Source organism: Heloderma suspectum, chromosome 8 (assembly GCF_057233095.1).
Source record: "Heloderma suspectum isolate Gila_16-S chromosome 8, 16-S_ref, whole genome shotgun sequence".
In the NCBI taxonomy this organism is placed as follows: Eukaryota; Metazoa; Chordata; class Lepidosauria; order Squamata; family Helodermatidae; genus Heloderma; species Heloderma suspectum.
In genome coordinates this window covers 46,329,696-46,352,550 of record NC_139465.1, presented here as the reverse complement: position 1 = coordinate 46,352,550, position 22,855 = coordinate 46,329,696, and the positions used below count along the sequence as shown (strand labels likewise).

Below are 22,855 nucleotides of genomic sequence, written 5' to 3'. Positions count from 1 at the left end.
ACGACAATGGACATCTTTGGAGCCTTCTGATCCAGAACTGATTTAAGTAGGGCAGATTTCAAACTGACACTGCCATCAGCTGCCCACCTTCAAACATGCACGCGCACACACACACATAGTCCTTTCAGCTCTACTTTGGAAGATGCCAGAACATCCCAGAGAGGAAGGCCAGGATCTCTTCTTGACCATCCCAGAGCGCGGGAAACAGAATAATGGGCTCAAGTTGCAGGAAGCCAGATTCTGGCTGAACATCAGGAAAAACTTCCTTACTGTTAGAGCAATACAACAACGGAACCGATTCCCTGGGGAGGCGGTGGGCTCTCCCACACGAGGCATTCAAGACGAGGCTGGACAGCCACCTGTCAGAGCTGCTCTGTCTTGGATTCCTGCACTGAGCAGGGGGTTGGACTCGATGGTCTTGTAGGCCCCTTCTAACCCTACGATTCTGATTCTATGATCAGAGGTGCCAGGAACAGCTGGTTCTTCGTAGCCACTATGGGTCTAGAACAGGCAGCTGCGTGCGAGAGAAGCAATAGACACATACACAGCTCTCCTCACAGCTGCACCATTGCTGGGGCAGGAGCCAAATGTCTGTAACTGAAGTTCATTTCCACTGACCTCAGGGTTAATGGATGCATAGAGGCAACAGAGGGAGCTTGTTACAGATGCAGACAGAAAGAGACAGAGGAAGCAGCAATTCACAGCTCGTTTGGTAGGATTTATTGTGGGACAACTGGACACAACAGTCAGACAGAGAAAGAGTATGGAAACCTAGACAAAACACAGGAGCCAACCAGACAGGCTGTCTGGAGCTGTGGCCTTGGTAGCTGTGTGTGCATGCACGCACATATGCACGTTGCGCACTCACACTGCCAGCCCACTTTCAAGGAGAAAGCAAACGGTGGGGCAATTGGGGTCCCTAAGAATCCCCACACAGACCCCCTCTTTACAGTGCCAGGCAGCAAGATTCAAGGAGCAGATTCCGCAGGTTAGGAGTCCTGATGGCTATATATTATTGTGCCCAGTATCAGAGGCAGTACACTGCAGGATGGTCATGCATTCATGTCCTGAGGGGGGCTTCCAGTACCCACCTGGTTGGCCACTGTGGGAACAGAGCAGTGACCCAGATAGCCTTTGGTATGATCCAGCACAGCTCTACAAAGGCAGCCCTGGTGTGCTGCCTTTTCATGCGCTCTAGCCAAGGAAGATACCAGAACACTTCCAGTGGCCTTCAGACCCAAGTCTCACAGAAGCCACAAGAGCAACCTACCAAGCAAGGCAGATCAGGGGATGCGACACCGCTGGACATGCGTGAGGTAGCCTGACTAGGCACTGTGTGATATAGCAGAATGAGGCTATTAGCTACCAGATGTCAGCCTGTAGCCACAGAGGCCTTGCTCTGCCCTGAGCTTAATTCCTAGCAAGCAGGGTTACTGGGGCACCATGGGGTGGTTTCAACCCAGCATCTCCACATGAACCAAAACTATGTGCAAAAGTAGTACCCAACTCATTGGCAAGCCCAGGGATAAACTCTGCAAGCCCAGAGCCACAGACAGGAATTCTAACCTTAATAAAAGCAGAGTTTGTAAGGAGGAGGAGATGCCCTGCCAAAATCTTGCAAACACAGTTGAAAGAAAAGGAGTGCCACACTTTGAAAATTAAAAGTGTCAGGACAAAAGTTGCATTTTATTGGCAGCCTGTGGAAGATGGGGCTCTTTTTTTCCCTTACAGTTGTATGGAACATTCATTGGCTTTCAGTCTTTGCAATTTGGAGATGGTTTGGCACATAGAAGGCAGCCACACTCAGAACCTGGAACCCCCCCCCCCCGGCCTTCCTTTTCTCCCTTATCTGCCCCCCCCACTGTCTCCCCGCTCCAACTCCATCAAAAACAAGCTGGAAAGCGACCACCAGTCATGGCTTAGCACAGCGCACTGGTGCAGGGCAAGAAAGCTGGACTGGAGGGGGTGGGCTGCTTTGGGTTCAAGCTGCAAAAAAGACCCCCCCAGCTGCCAACATTCAGAGCAGCATGAAATGATTGCTCCCAACTGCCACTCCCACGGACCCACCCAAGCGCTGCACTACAGAAGCCCAGCTCTGTCCTCAAGCGAGAAGATGCTGCGTTCACAGCGCTAAGCTAAGCCTTTGCCAAGCCAGCCACTCTGGAGCTTTGGTAACACTTGCAATGAGGGGGCGGCTGGGGGGAGGGCCCTTCCTGAGCAGGAGAGCTTCTTGCAGAGACAGCATGGGCACTCTTCTAATCTTTAAGGACATTGGGCATCTTTCATCACTAGCTGCCCCTTTGGAGGCAAACTCAGCTGGGACTTGGCAGCGGAGGAATCCTGACTAAGGCAGGGGGCGGGTCTGTCCAGGCAGAGAAGACCACATTCTCCTCTAGGCAGGCAGCCAGATGTGCACAGCGAGGGGGATCTGAGCCCGCCTTCTGCAAATTGCCTGCAATTGCTTGTATTACATCAATCATTCTGCTTCCAAGATTCCAGGTTTTCAAAAATATGGGATTTTCTCTTTTCAAAAAATAGAGGGAAACGGCTTGGAGACGGAGGCGAAAGGGCTTCTCGGGGAGGCTGAGGACAGAAGCAGGACCTGCACCACCATTTCCCTTAACAGAAGCAGGCAATGCGTGCCTCTCACGGCCCTTCTCTGAAATCATGAGGGGTAGAAACATCGTTTTAAACACCAAGGGCAGAAGTCAAAGAGTCCCAGGGACTCTCTTTTTCCAAAAACAGCGAGGCCTGCTTGACCAGCATTCTCATCCCAATCTAGCCAAAGGACGCTGAAGCGGAGCCGCATTCAAGCATAACGGTAAAGGTCTCGTGGCTGTGAAGCTGGCTGCACAATGCTGAGAAAGATCTTGGAAGGCAGAAGGGCAACGGGGGGCACGTCCAAGTGAACCAGGGAGGGCGCTTCGCTCCTTGGCCCTCGCTAGTGAGCAAAAGCAGAAGAAATTACCAGAGAAGCAGACGGATGTGAGCTGTGTAACACAGACAGGTGACGGAACCGAGCTGTTCTTAGTGCTGGATTAAGATACACCTCTTCCTATTTACAACACAAGCCACAACAAGACGCCCCCCCCCCCGCCCAAAAAATTCGGTGCCGAAGCACTTGGCAGTCCTGCAACCAATGCAATTCATTCAGCTCTGCTTAATCCTGCTCAATTCACAGGCTGCAGGGCAGGATGTGCTGCAGGAAGAGCAGCCCCGGCCTGCCAGGGAAGAGCAGAGCCAGGGGCAGCCGCAGCCAGGCCCCCTCCTCCTCCAGGAGGTGGCTGCTCCTCCTGCCAGGCAGGGCGTCTCGAGAGGAGGGCGGCAAACGTGTTTCGAGGGGTGGCGGCAGCGTCTCTGTGGAATGTAGAAAACCAGCAGCCCCCGTGGCCTCCCTCTCTCGGGGGCTTCAGCCAAGCTCTGCAGCTCTCAGCCAGCCTGGCGCCCTGCAGCTGTGTAGGGCTGCAACTCCCATCATTCCCAGCCAGCAGGGCCCATGGACATGCTGAGAATGATGGGAGGTGCCATCCGACATACCTGGGGGCACCAGGGTGGGGCAGGCTGCTCTGATCTGTGCCACGCGCCTGTCGATGGAATCCTCGCTGCAACGCCCAGTTCCTGGAACACGCTGGCCCGCGGTCCTGGGCAAACGGCTCAGGCAGACGCCTTGCTTGCTGCTGGCCCACAAACAGGAAGGTGCATCTAAAGGAGGGAATCCCACCGTCCCCGGGAAAGGAAGGGGGCACACCCATGTGCAAGCAGGTCCTTGGCTTCCTGAAGGCCAGAAATTAGCACCAAGCCAGCTCAGAGCCCTCCTCCGGAGCACCAACAAACCCCCTCCGCGAAAGCAGCCCCAGCGGCCAAGCCTGTCGCCACCATCTGGACCCTTGAGTCACCATGCCGCAAAGAGGAAGCGAGGGGGGCAGCCACCCGCAGGACTCCACCTGCCCCCCCCGTGCCTTGGGCAGCTCCCCTGCCGCATTCGGGGCAGCCCCAGGTGGCCGCTCCTCTGCGCAGCTGGGCCACAGCACCCCCCGCCTCCGAGGCAGCAGCCCGGGAAGCAGAAGTCTGGCTGGCGCTGCGTGCCAGCCACGGGTACGCCGCCCTCCAGCGCCTGCTTCCAAGGTCTCCTGCAAGGGCCGGGGGAGGGGAAGCCGGCAGAAAAAGGGAGCAGGGAGGTAGGCGAGGGGCAGTAGCGCCCTGGCGGGACAGGCAGGCAGGGAGGCACCCAGGCGCCCCTTCGCGGAGAAGTGCTGCTCAGCCTGCCCACCCCCAGCGCCACCACGGCCCGGCCTGAGAGATTTCGGTAGTAGCAAACGACTCTAGCAGTTACAGTAGAAGTGTTTCCCAAGCTTCGCTCTGCAGCCAAAGAGGCGGAGAGCGGGGTGGGGTCGGGGCTCACACAACCGGCGTCAAGCTTTTCAGGATGTCGGTGCCCACGCACGGCACAGCAGCGGCCATCCAAGGGCACCTTGACTGTGACGCTGGTTGGGACAAGCCTGAATTTCGGCAGGAAGCCAGCAAGGTGCCCCCAGAGGTAACAGACCGCCTCCCCTATGAGTAGCACAAGACAGAGAAGGGTGTTGGGTCACAGTTTCAAGAGCACATGCATGGAAGGGGAGGACGGACCCAGAAAGGCCAACACCCTCCCCATGCTGGCCAGGCATCATTCTGTCCTTGCAAACATGGATCTGCTTCACATGCACGCTCTAGATCCCAGACTAGGAAATGAGATCCACAGGATTAAATCCCCCGTAACAAGTCAGGAGAAAGCCACACATCCAAACTGGGGGAGCCCCTTTGCAGCAGGGGCAGGCAGTCAGTGGGGCAGGCTGGCGGCTGCCTGATGCACGGAACAGGAGAGCGCGGCCACCCGCACCAGGAGAGGGGCCGGATGGCTCTCTAAGGCAGCCACCCCTCGAGGCAAGGAGGTGCAGACGGACCCAGGCAGAGGCGCCCCGCAGCGACCCCCTACAGGACGGCACAAGGTCTGCTTTGCACGGAGGAGAGGGACCGAGCGGCCAGCCCCAGGGAGCCCTCGGGAGCGCCTCCTCCGAGCGGAAGGCAAAGTCACCCGCAGGACGCCGGAGGGGAAGAGCCAGGCAAGACAGCTGCCCCGTCTGCTCCCTCTCTTTGGCAGGACTTCGCCCACTTGGAGACGGGCTGTGGAGGAGGGAGGGGGCCCTGGGCCCCCCGCAGGCAGCCAGGCTTCAGACCCACTCCTGGAGGGAGCGCTTGCAGTAGAGGAGCATGCGGGGGGGGCCCTTGCGCTGCAGCTGCACGATGACGTAGACCAGCCCCAGGATGCAGAAGAGCAGCAGCAGCAGCACCGTCGCCATGACGACGCTCATGGTGAGGGGGTAGTCGCTGATGTGCACCACGATGTCCACATCGCCGCCGCCCTCGTGGCCAGGGGCCTGCTCCCGCCCGCCCCCCACGCCGTCGCCATAATCCGCCCCGGCCCCCGCGTCCACGTCCTCCTCCCCCGGCTGAGCGTCCACAGGGTCTTCCTGCTCTACCACCTCCTCTTCCTTGTCCTGCCCGGGGCTGTCTGGGCTGAAGGGCGGCTTGCCCACATCAGGCCACCTATGGCCAGGGTCAGGGTTCGTGGCCACCTCCTCGCGGCATCCCATGAAGTCCCGCAGAATGGACTTGGGGTAGCCAGGCTCCGTTTTCAGCCGCTCATTGTCAAACTTCCAGTACATCCGGCCTTTGTAGAAATAAGTGTAGGCTGGAAAACAGCAGGATGCAAACAGAATTAGACAGATACTCGGGGATGGCTTCTGCGGCCCGTTCTGTTCCATGGCTTCTCAGATAACTGGCCCATCCAGTCCTGTTTTCTTTTTGCAACATCTGCATCATTCAAACTTGGTTCTTTAAAAAAAAAGGTTCTGCACCAATTTGATGATCAGAATAAATTATACAAAGTATCTGCATAAATTATAACAACGTAATTGCCTGGGTGGATCAGTCCCTCCCTGAGTTGTGCCCTGACACCAACACTGCTGGCTTTTTTATTAGAAAAGGTGAAGGGGGAAAAGGAGGAGGGGTGGGGGAGACAGCAGAGACAATGGAGGGATGAGGATGGGCACAATGAAAGATGAGAAGTGGGCTGCGTCAGGCAGGATGGGCGGGTTTAACAATCTTGGGTCCAAAACGGCTGCCACCCCCTTTCTGGGTGCACCAGGGATTTTCCCTCCTCTGGGGTCATCACAGAGGGTTTTGATGGTGTATCAGGAGCCACCTGACTAGGGGAGGCTGTGTGTGAAAACTTCCTGTGCTTTAGAGCCACCACCCCTTGCCAGGGTGATGCTGGAAGCACTGAATTAAGCCCCTGTACTTCACCCCACGCTTGTCCCCTCTCATTGGGATATTGTGGAAGGTTAAAGCAGACTGGTGCAATGTTATCAACAGGTGAAACAGCACCACTGCTCAGGCGGGAGGACTGCAGCAGGATGGGGTTAGGGAGATGGGTCAGGTTAGGCACAGTAGCTTAATAAGCTATACACAGTAGCTTGTAGGTCCAGCTGTGTGGCGGGGCATCCTGGACTATTTCAAAAATAACCTACTGTGAGTAGCTTATTAAGCCACTATGGCTCAAGGTGACGTCTGAACGCGGCCTCAGTCTTAATAATTTGTTCTCCAGTTTACTTGGGACAGAAGTTAACCTGATTGGTCCAAATTCCTCAGAACTCCTTGGATCCTTTTTTAACAAATCAGTGTTATGTTGGCAACCCTCAAATCCTCTGGTGAAGAGGTTAGTTGATTTCAATAAGTTGCATATTGCTGTTGCAAGACCAGGACTTCCACATCTGAACTATTAAAAATCTCTCGGATGAATGCCACTGATCCCTAGTAACTTCTAACGTTTATCAGTTAGCTCTAAAATGTTGTCTTTGTCACTGTTCTTTGACATAATGCTTCAGATCTCTCTCCACTAAGTTCCCCTAAAACCCACAGTGGTTCAGGCAGGGCTCTCTCTCCAACATCTTTCCCAGTGCAGACAGAAGAACAAGCTTTGCTCTGGCATCTTCCTTCTGTACTCTTTTAACACCTTTGTCATCTAGCACCCTAATTTTCTCTGCCTGGTTCGCTGCTTGTGGTGGTCATTATTAGATTTCATATCAGTTTGCTCCTCAAATTCCTTCTCTGCTGGCCAATTCACATTTGTGTTTTTCTCCTTACTTGCATCAGAACTCAAAAATGCTCCCTTGGGAGCATTCGGGACTCCAGCCCACACGCTGATTTTCCTCGGGTAGCCTTGATCCACGGTGCGGCTCTCCTCATTAAAGCGCCAATACCTATGGGAGAAAGGATGGTCTTACCATGCCCTGTTCCACCCTTGGTGTACAACAGGAAGCCCATGCAGCCAGCTTCCTTAGTTCCCAGGGAACTTTGAAGGGAGTGCAGACCACCACATGTGTTACCGTGGCCCATTAGACTGGTATGCATCTCAATGGAAATAACTGTTTTAATTTTATCCCCCTGCCCACCTCAAGTCAGCTTCTGTTCCAGTCCAGCTTTGTTCAGCTTCCCAGGCAGAACTACACCCGATCATTCTTTGAACCCTGGTTCTGAGAGAGAACCACACGAAGAGCTCTTATTCTCCTCCTTCAGGCTTATCCACTACTAGCTTTCTTGGTCCAGCTCACATAGTAGCCTTCAGAGGAGGCTGTGTGTGTCCAGGTGCAGCAGCTATCAGAACGGGGTGGGCCACCCACCCCTGCATCCCCCCAAAAGCTTAAAACTTTTTAATGAAAAAAAAAGGCATCTGGAGCACTATGGAGCGCCAAAAACATCAAATTCAGCTTGTTTGGAAGCCAGATTTGACCTTTTGAGGTGTCTGTCACTGCAACAGTTGGCAACTGGGCTTCCCAACAAACTTTTGATCTTTTTGGTGCTTCATAGTGCTCCAGATGCTATTTTTTTGTTAAAAAATCAAATTCATTTTTTTAGGTCACCTGGCAGCCTGCAGGGAGAAGGCCTGGGGGCAAAAGTGTATTATCACTGTAGATCTCTCTGACAGCAGCTTTTTCCCTGCATGAGGCAGTGCCAGAAGATGAGTGAGTGAGAAGCAGGGACTGGTCCTCCCCTTGCCGATAGCTGCCACAGGCACTCAGGGGAGCCCACCATACGCGGCAGGCCCCAGGCTCCTGCCCGGCTGCCCGTGGCCGAACACCTAACCAGGCATGAGGCCCTCTGCCATTCCTCCCAGTCTGCCCTTCTCTAGCAAAGCCCCTCTTCTATCGCAGATCCTTCCGTGGCGCATCCTCACTGCTTCTTCATTAAACCCTGAGCGCTAGCCAAGGGGCCGCTGCCCCGGGCAGTGGCTGTGTCCCTTCAGCCCAGGGCGTCAAGCACACTGCCAGTGCCGAGAGGCTTTGAAACAACAGCCGCCCTTGCGCTGGCTTCTCAGCCACAGGTCATGAGCCCAACTGGGTTTTCTCCCCCCCGCCCCCCCCCCCCGCCAGACTGCATCTCCATGTTCCACAGTCGTCGCTCCAAAACTCAGGGACAACACAGAATATCCAGTGATGACACCCAACGGAAGTCACGCACACAGCCCAGTTATCACGGCAGGCTGAAGCAGGGAGGGATCCGTGTGGCACAGGCTCCATCTTCAGCTAGGCAGAGACAGAGGACTAGGCCCTGCCTCGCCGGCACTTGCTTCGAACATCGTCCCGTGAGCATCAGGGCCCAGCGGGGGTCTGAACCTGGGTCCGCCCAGTCTTGCCTAGCCACCACGCTGATTCTGAGGCCCGACCTTGCTGCTCCTGCAGGCGTCAGACACCCCTTCCGCAACCAACTTCGGCTGACTTCAACCCTGTCTTTCCTCCAGAGTGGACTCCTGAAACACAGTGCCCCTGCTGGTCCCAAACGTGCTTGATCCTCTCTTGTAAACTCCTCCCTTGAGCTTTTGTGTAATTTGGTTTCTTGAAAAGGGAAGTATGTTGGTAAGAACCGAGTACATAATCAACAATGGGTTACAGGGCCAGATACTGGGGGCAGGGGGGAGAGTACAGCCAGGGCAGTGGGGGGTGGAATCCATCCCGGAACCAGACATCCTTTTTCAGTTGCTTTGCAGACCTCTCTGCCACCGCGAAGGCTAGAGGAACGGGGAGATGCGGGGATCCTCCAGCCATTCCAAGGTCCTGCTACCCACCTGTCTCCTCTGAAGAAGAAGGTGTGTCCCGTAGGCTCCCACCAGATGGCTGCATCCACCTGGTCATAGGGAATGCCCAGCCCATAGCTGCTCAGGGGCTGTGGGTAACCCGGTTCCAAGTTCGCCTCCCGGAAAAGCCAGTACTGAGCCCCTGGAAAAAAGGGCACACAGAAAATTCAGGGAGAAGCCGTCCCAGCCCTCCGTCCTGTTCCACCTCAGTCAGGGGACAGAATCGTAGATCTGGAAGGTAGCTTGGAGGTCATCCAGCCCAACCCCTGCCAGCTGGCTGTCCAGCCCCAGCTGAAATAACTCCAACACAGGAGAGCCCCCAACTCCCGAGGCAGCCCAGGTTCCACCGTCCAACAGCTCTCATCGCAAGGACGGTGCCCCTCACAAACCAGCTTCCCTGCCGTTTCCACCCACTGGTTCCAGTCCTGCCCCCAGGAGAAACAGAGATCACGTCCCCATCGTCTCATGACGTTCATCAGATATCTGAAGGCTGCCATCACGCTTCGGCTTAATGGTCTCTTCCCCAGGCTATGCACACCCAGCTCTTTCAACCACCCATCATGGGACCTGGTTTCCAGACCCCTCACCTCCCTGCGTGCCCTCCTCTGGGCATGCTTGTTTGCTGATGCCCTTCTTAAAATGTGGCACCCAGAACAGGACACAGTACTCCAGATGAGGCTTGACCAGCACAGAATAGAACGTAAATATGATTTCCCATAATCTGTACATGATGCTTCTGTTTGCGTAGCCTTCAATCGCATTTGCTTTATTTAGCAGCCCCACTGCACTGCTGGTTCATGCCCCCCTTGTGATGAACTGATACAGCTAGAGCCTTTTCACATGTACCACTGCCAAGCCAGGTCTCCCCCAGCATATACTTGTGCCTTTGATTTTTTGTACATAAATGGAGGGCTTTACATCCATCTCTGCCGAGTTGCATCTTGCTGTTTTGGCCCAGCGTTCCAGCCCATCAAGATCCTTTTGAATCTTGGTCCCATCTCCTGCAGTGTTGGCTCCCCCTCCCAGCTTCATGTCAGCTGCAAATCTGATCAGCAGCCCCTCTACACCCTCGTCCAGGTCATTTATAAAAATGTGGAAGAGCAAAGGGTTTGGGATGGTGCCCCTGGCACTCCACGCCAGGCTAGTGCAGAGCCACTAAGGAACGCTCGCTGGGTACGGCTGTTTAACCATCTGGGGATCCCCCTAGCAGGAGCCTTGCCCAGCCCACATTTCTCCACCTTATTATCAAGGACCCTGCGGGAGCCCTGAGCATATTGTCCGTTCAGCAAAGGATGTGGCATGTGTATAGTATTCCTAAGATCTAGTAACTCTATCAACAAAGGAGAGAAGGTTGGTCTGTCATGACACGTTTTTGAACCCCTGCAGGCCGACCAGGCTGTACTTTCCCAGATCTGCCTTTCTGAAGATCAGGACATTTTCATGTCTCCAGTCTTTGGGCACTTCACCCACCTGCCAAGATTTTCCGAAGTCTACAGGCAGCGGCGCTGAAGTAACATCCACAAGCTCCGTCAGCATTCCGGAGCGTGAGTCACCTGGCCCTGGAGACCTGGAGCCATTCAAAGTCGCAAGGGGCTCATTTGCCACCTCCTTACCTGTCCTGGACCGCAAGTCCCTCACATTGTTGTTTTTCCGCTTTTCTCAGGTAGAACACAACCCCCTTTGTGGGAGAAGATGGAAGCAAAACAGGAATCAAGTGGTTCTGCCTTCTCTTGGTCACCTGCTAAGGCATCACCATCTTCCCCAAGCAGTGAGCTGACCTCTTCCTTGAGCTCTTCCTTGCCCCTAACGCAGCCAAAGAAGCCCTTTTTTGTCATTTTCAGCATCCCTCGTGAGCTCGTTCTAGGCTTTACCCTCCCTGATGCCATTCTTACAAGCTTGGGTTACACAATAACACTCTTCCTTGGGAATGCGACTTTCCTTCCATCTCCTATAGATCTTCTTTTTAAATCCCAGCTTTTTAGAGAGCTCCCTGTGCAGCCATGCTGGCTTCTTTAGATGTCTATTTGTATCTTCTCATTAGAATAGTTTGCAACTGTGCCTTCAGTATTTCTCTTTTCAGAATTTCCTATCTCTCTTGAACTCTTTTCTACTTCGGAATTCCCAACCATGGAATCCCACTCACCTTTTCTGAGTTTTTTGAAACTGACTTTCCTAAAGTCCTAGTTACATGTCTGGCTATGCTCAGTTTCCACATCCCTTACTATCATGAATTCTAAGATGACATGGTCAGTTGGCTACAGAATTGGACTCAAAGAGTGCTTATCAATGGGATCTTCTCCAACTGGGGAGAGGTAATGAGCAGGGTACCGCAGGGCTCAGTCCTGGGCCCAGTGCTCATCAACATTTTTATGAATGACTTGGAGGAGGAGGTGCAGGGAATGCTGATCAAATCTGAACATGACACAAAATTGGGCGGGAGATCTAATACCTTGGAAGACAGAAACAAAATTCAAAGAGATCTTGATAGAACGGACCGGTGGGCAGAAAACAGCAGAATAAAATTTAATAGGGATAAATGCCAAGTTCTGCACCTAGAAAAAAGAACCCAAATGCACAGTTAAAAGATGGGGGATAAGTGGCTCAACAACATTACAAGCGAGAAGGATCTTGGAATTGTTGTCGTTCACAAGCTGAATATGAGCCAACAATGGGATGTGGCTGCAAAAAAGGCCAATGCTCTTTTGGGCTGCATTAATAGAAGCATAGCTTCCAAAGCCCAGGAAGTACTAGTTCCCCTCTACTCAGCACTGGTTAGGCCTCATCTGGAGTACTGTGTCCAGTTCTGGACAAGCTGGAGAGGGTTCAGAGGAGGGCAGCAAAGATGATCAGCAGACTGGAAACAAAGCCCTATGAGGAGAGACTGAAAGAACTGGGCATGCTTAGCCTTGAGAAGACTGAGGGGAGATAGGATAGCACTCTTCAAATCCTTGAAAGGTTGTAACAGAGAGGAAGGCCAGGATCTCTTCTCCATCATGCCAGAGTGCAGGACACAGAATAATGGGCTCAAGTTCCAGGAAGCCAGATTCCGTCTGAACATCAGAGAAACTTCCTGACTGTTGGAGCAATACGACAATGGAGCCAATGACATAGGGAGGTGGCGGGCTCTCCCACACTGGAGGCATTCAAGACGAGGCTGGACAGCCGTCTGTCAGGGATGCTTTGACTTGGATTCCTGCATTGAGCAGGGGGTTGGACTCGATGGCCTTGTAGGCCCCTTCCAACCCTACTATTCTATGATTCTATGATTTCCACAAGGTTCCTGCCACCTTCACTTCATCAACCGGTTCTTCCCTGATGGTCAGGATTAAGTCCCAGGTAGCAGATCCCTTTGTTCCTTTCTCCAGCTTCTGAGATGGAAGGTGTCAGCAAAAGGTCAGTCTTTACTGGATGTGCCATTCTGAGCCATTAGGTTTCCAGCATGCATCAGAGATAGTTGACACCCCCCATTACCATTATGGCTCTCCTCTGTGGAAGTTTTGTAATCTGTTTCAGGAAACTGTTATCCATGTCTTCTGGTTGGCTGGGCGGTCTGTAGTATCCTGCCATAACAATACAAGTTTTTCCTTCTGTCCTTGCCCAGATGCTTTCTGCAGGGCTTCAATTCTCAGATTCATGGATTTCTGTGCAGGTGTATACATTCTTTACAAGTAATGCTACTCCCCCTCTCGTACTGTTGGGTCTCCTCCTTTTGAACATGATAAAGCAGCCTTTCCTGACCTTGGGGAAGGCTGAGGTATACCTTCTAGTCATTATTGCCATAAGCCTCATCTTACTAAGTCTCAGTGATACCTATCAGATCATATTTATCTTCCCATATTAGGATTTCACGTTCATCTTGTTTGTTTCCCATACTCTGCATGTGAGTATATGGACATCAGAAGCCACGGGAGTTGTGCCTTCCTGGTTTCACTGCTGTATTTATCTGCAAATTACATGGCTCCACCTCCACTGTTGTTTCTTCCTTTGTACCTAATATTTGGCCCAGGAGTTAGCTCTGGGCTTTTGCTTCCCTCCCCCACGTAATTTAGTTTTTGGAGCAGGACAGAGAGCTTTGGGAAAATCTGCCTGCTTGAGATGCTGCAAAGAGCATCTTCCTGGACTACTTGCTGAGGGGGATGTGGCATGGGCCAGGACACAGAGCTTCAGCTTTCCTCCAATACATCACCCTTAGGAGAGGTTATATGAAAACCCTTCTGGGCAACCTCCCTGTCCCATGTGTCCATGCAAGAGATCACGCAGCCCTCTCGGGAGTGCGTATCCTTGGTTTGCTCTGTTGACTCTGGAGTGAGGAGGAAAAAAGAATGTGCCAAGGAGAGCAGCTGTCCTCTCACATGTATTTTGGAGTCAGAAAGGGATGGAGAGAAACACCTGGGACTTTTTTTGCCTGGAAAAGCTTAGCATGACGACAACATCCAAGTTCTTTGCGTTCTACTTTCATCACCCTGCCGAAAGGCACGTACCTTTAAAGAACGCGAATCGCCCATCTTGCCTTTCGTAGGCAGCATCAATATTCCCAGGGAGGCCCCTCCAGAAGTGCCCAACAGGCATAGGGTAGTTGTCCAGCACCCGGTTATGGCGGACCCGCCAGAACCAGCGGCCCTTGAAAGCAGAGAAAGGAGGGGTGGGGAGGTAAAGGAAAGAGGAGAGCAAGAGAAAACTCAGACCAGTTCAGTTCCCTCTGGCTGGGGGTTGGGCCCTGCCCTCCCGCCTGGGTCACGCAGCGAGGCTCAAGTCCCAGTGCCTGCTGAGCCCCTCTGACAGCTCCAGAGCCAGACAAGGCCAGAATAAGGCTGCAAAATAAATTTTGACTTGCAAATCAGAAATCAGAAAACCTAAGTGCTGCAAAGAGAATGGCAATTTGCACATGCAGGCGATGTATCCCTCCCAACACTTTTGCTGGCGTGAAGGAAGCACAGCCATTGCTGAATATTTGAGGGTGGCGGCGGTGATGATGGAAGAACCTAGGAAGGGTGTTTCAGGCTTGTCTGACCGTCCACCTCAGCCAGAACTGTCTACTCAGAGGCTGGCAGCAGCTCATGATGATCCCTCATCTGCTCCCAGATCCTTTCCACTGGAGGTGCCGGGGATCAAGCCCGAGAGTTCCTGCGCACAAAGCAGGCACTCCACCACTGAGCGACTGCGCTGCACAGCACACACCGAGCAGGAGGGAGCCGGAGCAGCCCAAGTATTTGCAGGCTTCGCCTGTCCAATTTCACGCCAGCTTTGTGGTTGCTTTTTATTTTTGGCCAAGGACTGGGGAAGGAACGTTTGCACCCGCTCCACGCGCAGTACCAAGTACAGCATCCCTTGACATAGATCACAAAATGCTCAGCCTGGGCTCCTTGGTTTTTTGCAGAACTGCCCGTATTAAAGCCTTGCGTGGAAGTGAGGAGACTGGGAGCATACCAGCAGCAAGCCATCTGGGACCCGCGCAGTCACTCCCGAGCTCCCCTGATGGTGGCAGCAAGGCTGCCAGAATGCCCCCCTCCAACAGCCAGACTCCCATCCAGCTGTCGCAGAGCGCAGCAGCAGCAGCAGGGCGCTGGAAGCGAGGTACCTTGAACACAAACATCTCCCCGCGCAGCACGGTCACCGTGTCAAAGTCCCCGTCGCAGATGCTGGGCTCATGCTGGTCAGGGCTGCCTGGTCTGGGGGGCCGGTCTGGCTTGCCAGGAGGTGGCAGCCTGGGGGGCTTGTGCCCTGGCTTTCTGGGCACTACCGTAGGGAGGGGCTGAGTAGGCTGAGGCTGCTCCCCAGGAGTACCTGAGGAAAAAAGCGAGATGATCAGTGCAAAAGATACTTGGCAAACAAGGCAACGCCAGAGGCACCTGGCTTAGGCCAGGCGGACAAGCCCATGCCTGGGGGCCCCTCCTCCTCCTTTCTCCTGACCAGGGGATCAGGGGATGCCTCTCCTAAGGCTTCGTTACTGGCAGGAAGAGCTTTCAGCAAAACAATGCTGGTTTTTTGACCCCCCCCTTTTGCCTTCAGCCCCACCCACCACTGGACTGCGGCCCCTAATAGCTCCTCCGGAATGGAATGCGGCCCTCGGGCTGGAAAAGGTTCAGCACCCCTGCTCTATTTGCACGTGTTTGACTGCTGAATGTCCAAAGTCCTGAACCCCGTGCCCACCCCTGCTCCACAAGTGAACAACTTGCCTGGCTTTCACTCACCATACAGCTGCTGGATGCCCCGAAGGTCATCGTCTGGCAGCTGGAAGTTCTCTGTGTCCATCCACTGGTAGAAAGGAGCCATGATGGCCTCAGGGTTGCTGGAATGTTCCAGGCCCAATGAGTGGCCGAGCTCATGGACAGCCACCAAGAAGAGGTTGTTCCCTGTTGGCAACAGACACAAATCTTCGGGGGCCTCAGGGTCTCCGCAATGCTCCTGCACTGCCCATGGAACAGACCAGCTCTCCTGGACCCTGCTGCTCAATACTTGCAGGATAGCTTATTTATTATTTGATTCCTCTGAAGTATTTTTATGCTGCTCCTCAGCCAAAAAGGCTGCCAGAGGGGGTTACATATAATCCGTTACAGAAGGCAGTCCCTGCCTGCAGGCTGACAATCTAAAAAGACACGGCACACAAGGAAAAAGGAATGGGGAGGGAAGGGGGGATAATTCTTTCAGTGGGGCTGAAGGAGCAAGTGGGGCGGCTGCTTCCCCCTCTCATCCCCCAGCGGAGCCTGCTGGAACGGCTGCTGGTGGTGACAGCTGAGGGAGGAGGAGCCTTCCCGAGGGAGGCCCCACAGCAGGGCAGGCGGAATGGCCCCGCTTCACCTGCTCTTCCCCTCAAAGGATGTGGGGGGCAGGTCATCTAACAGGGCCCTAAAGGTGGAACTTAGTTATTTATTTAAATTGATCAAATGCCTCATAAAATGAATTGCTCAGTTTTAATCGTAATAATGCAAATAAGATCAACATTATGAAATGAATAATTGTGCTAAACACGGCATAAAATACAGTACCAGGTACAAGAGGCAAAACCACAAAAGAGGCAGGGACTAAAATAATAAAACACAAACATGTTCAAACATTTAAGACTTTGAAAACCTGGGAGAACAGCCAAATCTTAGCCTGGCACCAAAGAGATAAAAGTGTGGGTGCCGAGCAAGCTTCCCTAGGGAGAGCATTCCAGAGCTGGGGGGCCACTACCGAAAGCCCTCTTTTCCAGAACATCTCTATGTGAGGCCTCTGGAGATGACCGTGCATTGCCTGGGACCCAGCGGAAGGCAGGCGGAGAGGGACGAGGGCCAGCAGTGCCTGCCCAAACCGTGCAACAGCCAGCTAGCTCAAGGAAGGTGACCAAGCCAGGCATTGCGTGGAACTGTCACAACACCCGAAAAAAGGAGGAGGAAAAAACGCATGGGACTGTCGGCAGTCTGACCGGGAAGAGCGTTCCCTGCCAACCCCATGAAGGGTGACCCATCGGGCAGGGCCCAATTCAGCCCCGGCTTTTCCAGGCTGATGCCAGCACAAGCTGCAGATGGTGAGTTAGCGTGCCAAGTGGCACTCCCTCTCCTCCCCCGCCCCACAACCAAGCCCTTACCAGACACGTCAGCATTCTCAAGCGTCCAGGGCTCGTCCAGGTCGAAGTGGGCATCCCCTCCCATTCCTGGACCAGGGAAGTACGCGTGCGCCAGAAAGCCCCCCGCCCCATCAAAGGGGGAACTGTCCCCGTGGAATCCAGAGGCAAATAGCACCATGACGTCCGCCTCCTTCCTCCTCTTGTGCCTGATCTCATTGTAGGGGATCTCCTGGAAGACAAGCGGGGTGGCTTGCTCCCACACACGGAATGCTCGGCGGACAGCGTCGTAGGAGTGGAGGAGCCCCAACTTCTCCGTGTAGTTCTGGATGCTGGACACGTAAAGGAGGGGGAAGAAGACAGAGGGGCGTATTACAGCCAGGGGGTGGGAAAGCAGTGGTCCTCCAGGCATGCACGATCTGGCAAGCCCCCTCCTCCCCCCAGCTGCAATGCTTCATATAGAGATGTGATGGCTGGGGGAAAAACTGAGGGGGGGAGTTTTCAATTTTAAAACAGAAGATTGGGGGGGCACTTTCCCCCAAATTTTCCAAAAGTCTGGGGGGAGGAACTGATTCTTTTAAGATTTTCCTGGTTCTGCCCCCCCATTGTTTCTGTGTTTTCCCCCCAGGCCTTCACATCTCTTGCCACATGTGCCTTTTAGCTCCTTAGTGCCTCAGCAGCCAAGATGAACACCCCCGGAAGCTTCTGAAAGTCAGATGCAGCAGGAAGGCAGAAAAGCTGGGACCGATGGTTGAATTCAGCAGAGATGTACAGCAAGGATGAAGAGTGCTTCGCCCTCACTGAAAGAACCGGCTCCTAGTTGGCATTACAAAAACTGGTGAGCACTCAGGCTTCGACACTCCAGAAAATGCAGAGGGGAGACGGCGCCTGCGTGCTTCACACTCTGGTGAGGAGGACGCGCCTGTGCATTTGATCTTTGGGCCTCACCCGGTTTGCTTGGTTTTTCCTCCACTGTACCTCACCCCACGTGTGGGATATACGGCACCGGCACCACCACCTTCCTGCCCAGAGCATGTGGCACATCTGATGACGCGGGCTGTCTCCTATGAAGGCTCAGACCACAAAAAACTGGTCAGCCTTTAAGGTCCGAGAGAACCTATAGGAAGAATGTTTTCTTCCCAGGAACCCAGACACCGCTGCTATTCCAGGCGTCTGGAAAAATCAGTAGGGACGGAACTTATGACTGTATAACCAAAGTGTCTTTCCATCTACCACACCAGATTGTGAACCTGATATAGCATACAATTCAAAATGCAAAGCAAAACTTTTATTTGTTTATTTGTCCATCCATCTATGTATTTATTTAATGTATATATCACCCAACTGACCTTCGTAATTGCAGGAACCAATGAAAGAAAGAGCTCCTGCAGGGGGACTGGCCCTAAACTTCCTAGGCTAGAAACCTGGAAGTTCTCAACAGGGCTCCAGCTGCAAACGGCAGGACTGTCTGTCACATTATGCTCCGCTCCAGGGCTCCTAATTCCTTCCTCCACCCCTTCCGCTTTCCCCTCATAATGTTGCCCTTCCTTACCTTCAGCCACCACATTCAAGTATTTTGAATTCTGTAAACTCCAGATATTACAATCAAAATAGACATTATGATCATCAAATATATTTATGCAAAATTGCACTGTGCACATTTTAAAGCACAACAATTAGAAATTTGCAAAACTGGGCTGGTAGGCCTTAGGCCAACCCTATACCCAGGCCCCCTGAAAGCACCCTAGAAGACCATCCCGATTCTTGTTGGACTCAATGGTCTTATAGGCCCCCCGCAGCCCCACCATTCCGTGATTCAAGCCATGCCAGCGGCACGTACCTGAACGTCAGGAGGGTCTGGCTCCACCGCCGGCCTGTCAGGGCGTACCGCTTCCGCCGCATGCTAGCCTTGACTTGAGCACCAATCTTATCGGGGACCCCACAGCGGGGCCGTTTCATCCATCTGCAAGTTAGGATAGCCACTGAGCAGAAACCAGGCAGGGGAAGGGGAAAGAAAGCGGCTCAGCAAAAGACCTTCCTACCTAGAGCCAGCAGGAACCTCACAACGTTTCAAGAATTCATTTCAGACTTTGCTAGAACTAGGGATGCAGGAGAAATCTACTCTGTCAGGTTTTTTTTAGGGGTTTCTCCAATACACATCACCAGGAAACAGATGCAGACCGGATGCATTTTGCATTCAGAAATCCATACATTTCTGGCAGTTTTGCACTAGATCCGGACTTGCCAATCCCTCTTTGAGACTTTTAAATTATGTATGAAATAAAGCCAAATTAAACATGGATGGCGTTTTGTTAAACATACGTGTCAGTCTGTGGCCCTTATCATTCGCACAGCTCAAACCTTCCCTGCCTTTGGCTAGCTCCAGGTCCCAGAATAATTAGGCACTAACAAGACTATTGGCACGGGCCCACCTGTCCACAGTTTCCAACACATCAGGCAGCTTGAGACTTCCCATTTCAGCGAATTTCAGTGACAGCAGCCAAAGGTCACTCTGAAGCTACCTGTGCAAAATCACAGCCCTGAATCCCATCTTTCTGGGGCAAAACCAGCGGCAAAGGGATGGAGAAAGGGAAATGGAGGATTGGCACATCATAAGGGAAGATAACTTCCACTGTATCCTCCTGGGCCTTCTCTTTCCAGGCTCCAGCTCACCCACCAGGACAAATTCTGCTGCCTCCCACAAGTGCCCTTGAGCCACAGGAGGAGGAAGGCAGCGGGAAGAACGTACACTTTCGTCTCTTCATCCAGGATGCCTGTCACAGGGATGCCGTAAAAGCTCTGCATCTCTGATACAGCAGAGGAGAGGATCTGAGCTGAGCGCAGAGTGGACATCTGGCGGCTGGACTGAGGGAGGTAGCCATAGAACCGCAGCCAGGCCTGAAAGGGAAGCATTCGCATCGTAAGGAAAAACAAAATTGAACTGCAAGTACAAATGCTGCCCACAAAAACAGCTGCAATCATTTTTAAACTCCAAGTCTTTATTCTAGGCGGAATATTGTCAAACACTCCACATTTAAACACCCCTCAGTGTATTTCGGGTCAGGTGATTCCTCTTCCTCCCTGAATCAACCTCCCTCCCCAATAGTGTTGTCCCACTAAATAACTTTTCCTCTTTCCAACAACCGTGCTGGGTCACCCAGAGTGATCATGATGGGCCTAAAGCTAGCACCCAGTGAGCTGTCTGGTAGATCAAGGATTAGGCTTCCCAGGGTCTGGACTGTTCTCTCTGATGTTTTGTTCTCTTTGAACTTTCCTATGAATTAATGAGTACGGGTGCAAACCTAGGCATGTTTAAACAGAAGAAAGGGCCTACAATTCCCAGCAGTCCCAGCCAGACCTGCCAGCTAGGGAACCCTGGGAATTGTAGAACATTTTTTTCTGTCCAAACCTGCACAGCACTGTGCCCTTATCGTGTTAAGTCGTAACCCCCATTTTAAGACTAGACTGCATGAGCAGATGGGTCAGGCTGTTCAGGCTGCCTGGATGCTCCATCTCTAGAAGGCACCAGGTTGGGGCTGGCTGCCTAACGTGAGAAATCAGTTCAACCAGAGGCACCCTTAGCGGAGACCATCGCCCATGTGAAACACTCCAGCCAGTGGCAAATCTTGAAATTTGAGTGGGAGAATGGTCTGCCAAGGAAGCGGCAGCTGTCATGCCCAGGTGCACCATTTGGGCACAGAAACCTTGGCCGGAGACCGACAATTGTTTTCAGCAAGTGGAAAGTGGTCGCACAGAGGCATTGGTTCACGTGGGGGGTGTGCACTGAGTTAGTCCCCCGCCACCTATGCTCAAACAGGTTTTGAAGTACGACAGAAGCTGGAGAATTTTAAAATCTAATACTTTTTTTAAAAGAATCGTAACAGAAATCATAAGCGCTTATCCACTCAGGCACTGACGTTTAAGCTGCAACTTGGCAAGATAGGCTTCTGTTGAAAATGCCTGGCTGCCCCCCTTTCTGCTTTACAACCTCAATGTATGCACCAAAACAGCTTGTCAGGTGTAAGAACCACCCTGCAAGCCTGAAGTCTGCCCACCTCCCACGGAGAAGGTCAGCTGGGGTGGGGGGCGGCTGCTGCTACACACTATGACCAAGTCTGGTGTTTTGGACTACACTCCCATCAGCTGCAGGCAGCAGGGCCCGTGGCCAGGAATGCCGAGAGCTGTCCTCGAAAACATCTGGAGGGCATCTGGCTGCTCTAAGTCCTCTCACAGGTTTTCCGGGCTGCCTTCCACAGGCGGCTGCCTCTCCTGCCTTTTGTGAAGAGAGCGCTGCCTTCCCTTCCAGCAGCCTCCCCAGGATGACCCTGGTCCCTGAAAGCCAGCCTAGCCACGCGCCTGCTGGGGCTTTGTCCAGCACCTGCGGGCTCTTTCCTGCCCCGCAAAGAACTGCGGGCTCTTTCCTGCCCTGAGCAGGAGCACGCGGGGCATGGGAAGGACGGCAGCCTGGGCAGGGAGACTGGCTCCCGCCTGGAGGCCAGCAAAGATCCGGGGCGCTGAAGACCCGGAGCCAAGAGTGAAGCAGAAGGCGGCCACAGCATCCCTCAAATCAACACGACTGGGGGCAGAGGACACACCGGCCTTCTCCAACCGGCGGCGCCCCTGCAGTGGGGTTGGGCTGCACTTCCCATCCTTGGGCCACGCCGGCCGGGAACGCTGGGAGGCGCAGCCCCGCACACCTGGCCGCTGCCACGCATCCTGCACCAGCACCAGCGGGGACATCGCCCAAAGCACCTGCCGCTCGCAAACCCCGGACCCTTGCTAGCTTCCCGGCAAGAGCTGGGGGCCAGAGCCTTCCACACGGGGGACGCCTCTCATTCCCGGGGGGCCGCCCGGCTCCCTGCCCGGGGCACGGAGGCCAGGCCCGCCCAGAGGCTGCCAGGCCGCGCGGAAGGGCCTCCAGCCAAGCCGCCGCGCCCCCGTCTTCCTCACCTGGCCGTGCGCCTGGGTGGGGCCGATGGGGGCTGGGTGCCCGCATCCCGAGGGCGCCAGCGTGGGGCAGCAAGGCTGCGCGGGTTGGGTCTCCTCCGCCCGCCCGCCCGGAGCCCGTCGCAGCAGCCGGGCAGGGGGCGCGTCCCGCGGGGGGGCGAGCGGGCGCCGCGCGCGCCACCTGCGCTCGCGGGCTGCGAGACGCGCCTCTGCCGGGGCGCTCGCAGCGCAGCGCCGGGCCGGCCGCGCCTGGCGCAGGCGGCCTCGCGGGACCTCTCGGCGGCTCTCCGTCCGGAGCGGGCCAGGCCCCCTCGCCGGCGCCGCGGGGGAGGGCGGCGGCGCTCGGGCCGCTCGCCCAGCCCAGCGCGGCGGGCTCCCCGAGGAGGCTCCGGTGCCCACGCGCTGCTCGGGCTGCCCGGCCTCGCGCGCCCTCCTTTTGTTCGCCCAGCAGCCGGGGAGGGGCGCTCGGTGGCCCCTGCAGGCCAGGCCAGGCCAGGCGGGCGGCCAGGCCGGCCTGTCCAGGGACCCGCGGGCGGCTCGCTCGCGCGGGCGGCCCGGCCCTACCTCGGCGTCCACTTCGCCCGGCGCCGCCGAGGCCCGCAGCACAGCCAGCAGCAGCAGCAGCAGCGGCGGCGGCGGCGCCGGCCAGCCCCGGCCTCCCATGCTGGGCGCCCGCCCGCTCGCCGCTGGGTCCGCCGCACGAGTCGCCTCGCTCCCGACCCTGCCAGGCGCCCTCCGCTACGCCCGCCGCCTCCCGGCCCCGGCCCCGGCCATCGCCGCCTTTGTCTGGCGCTCCGCTCTCGGCAGCGCTGCGCCTGGGGCGGCCGGCGGAGCAGAATGCGCGCTGCGCCGCCCGCCCCGTCGCGCTCCGCGGGCGGCTGGGCTGGGCTGGGCTGGGCTTCGGGCGGCGTCGCTGGCCGCCGCCTAATGGCCGGCCGGCTCACTGCCCGGCCGCAGCCGCTGCCCGGAAGGGCCGCCTTCGGCCGGGCCTCCGGGCCCCGCCCCACGCCCGAGCGAGCGGCCGACAGCCTTCGCCCCGGCTAGGGCGCTCGCACGCCAGCGCGTGGCTCCCCGGGCGAGTGGCGCGGGACGGCCTTCCAGAGCCTGAACGTTGCTCCTGGCAGCTCCCGGGCCTTGCCTTCCACAGAGTGGGTTCCTGAGCCAAGGAGTCAGGGTCCAGAGGCCAGTTAGGT

The 22,855-nt window shown here is 55.0% G+C and overlaps 1 protein-coding gene across 2 annotated transcripts; it reads right to left on the bottom strand.

Moving 5' to 3' along the window:
- Nucleotides 1-705: 705 nt before the first annotated feature.
- MMP15 (matrix metallopeptidase 15) lies at nucleotides 706-22,407 on the bottom strand. Of its 2 annotated transcripts, none has more exons than XM_084812280.1 (9): nucleotides 19,465-19,690; nucleotides 18,556-18,678; nucleotides 16,740-17,047; nucleotides 15,364-15,525; nucleotides 14,751-14,956; nucleotides 13,654-13,792; nucleotides 9,164-9,314; nucleotides 7,186-7,301; nucleotides 706-5,731 (listed from the first exon to the last, which is right to left on the bottom strand). In XM_084812280.1, the coding sequence occupies exons 1-9, from the start codon at nucleotides 19,632-19,634 to the stop codon at nucleotides 5,211-5,213; spliced, it is 1,896 nt and encodes a 631-aa protein (XP_084668406.1). In that variant the 5' UTR covers nucleotides 19,635-19,690; the 3' UTR covers nucleotides 706-5,210. The 2 variants fall into 2 exon arrangements, with proteins under 2 accessions (XP_084668406.1, XP_084668407.1); XM_084812281.1 differs by lacking the exon at nucleotides 706-5,731 and adding an exon at nucleotides 22,227-22,407 and having other exon boundaries at nucleotides 5,904-7,301; nucleotides 19,465-19,613.
- Between the last annotated feature and the right edge of the window lie 448 nt (nucleotides 22,408-22,855).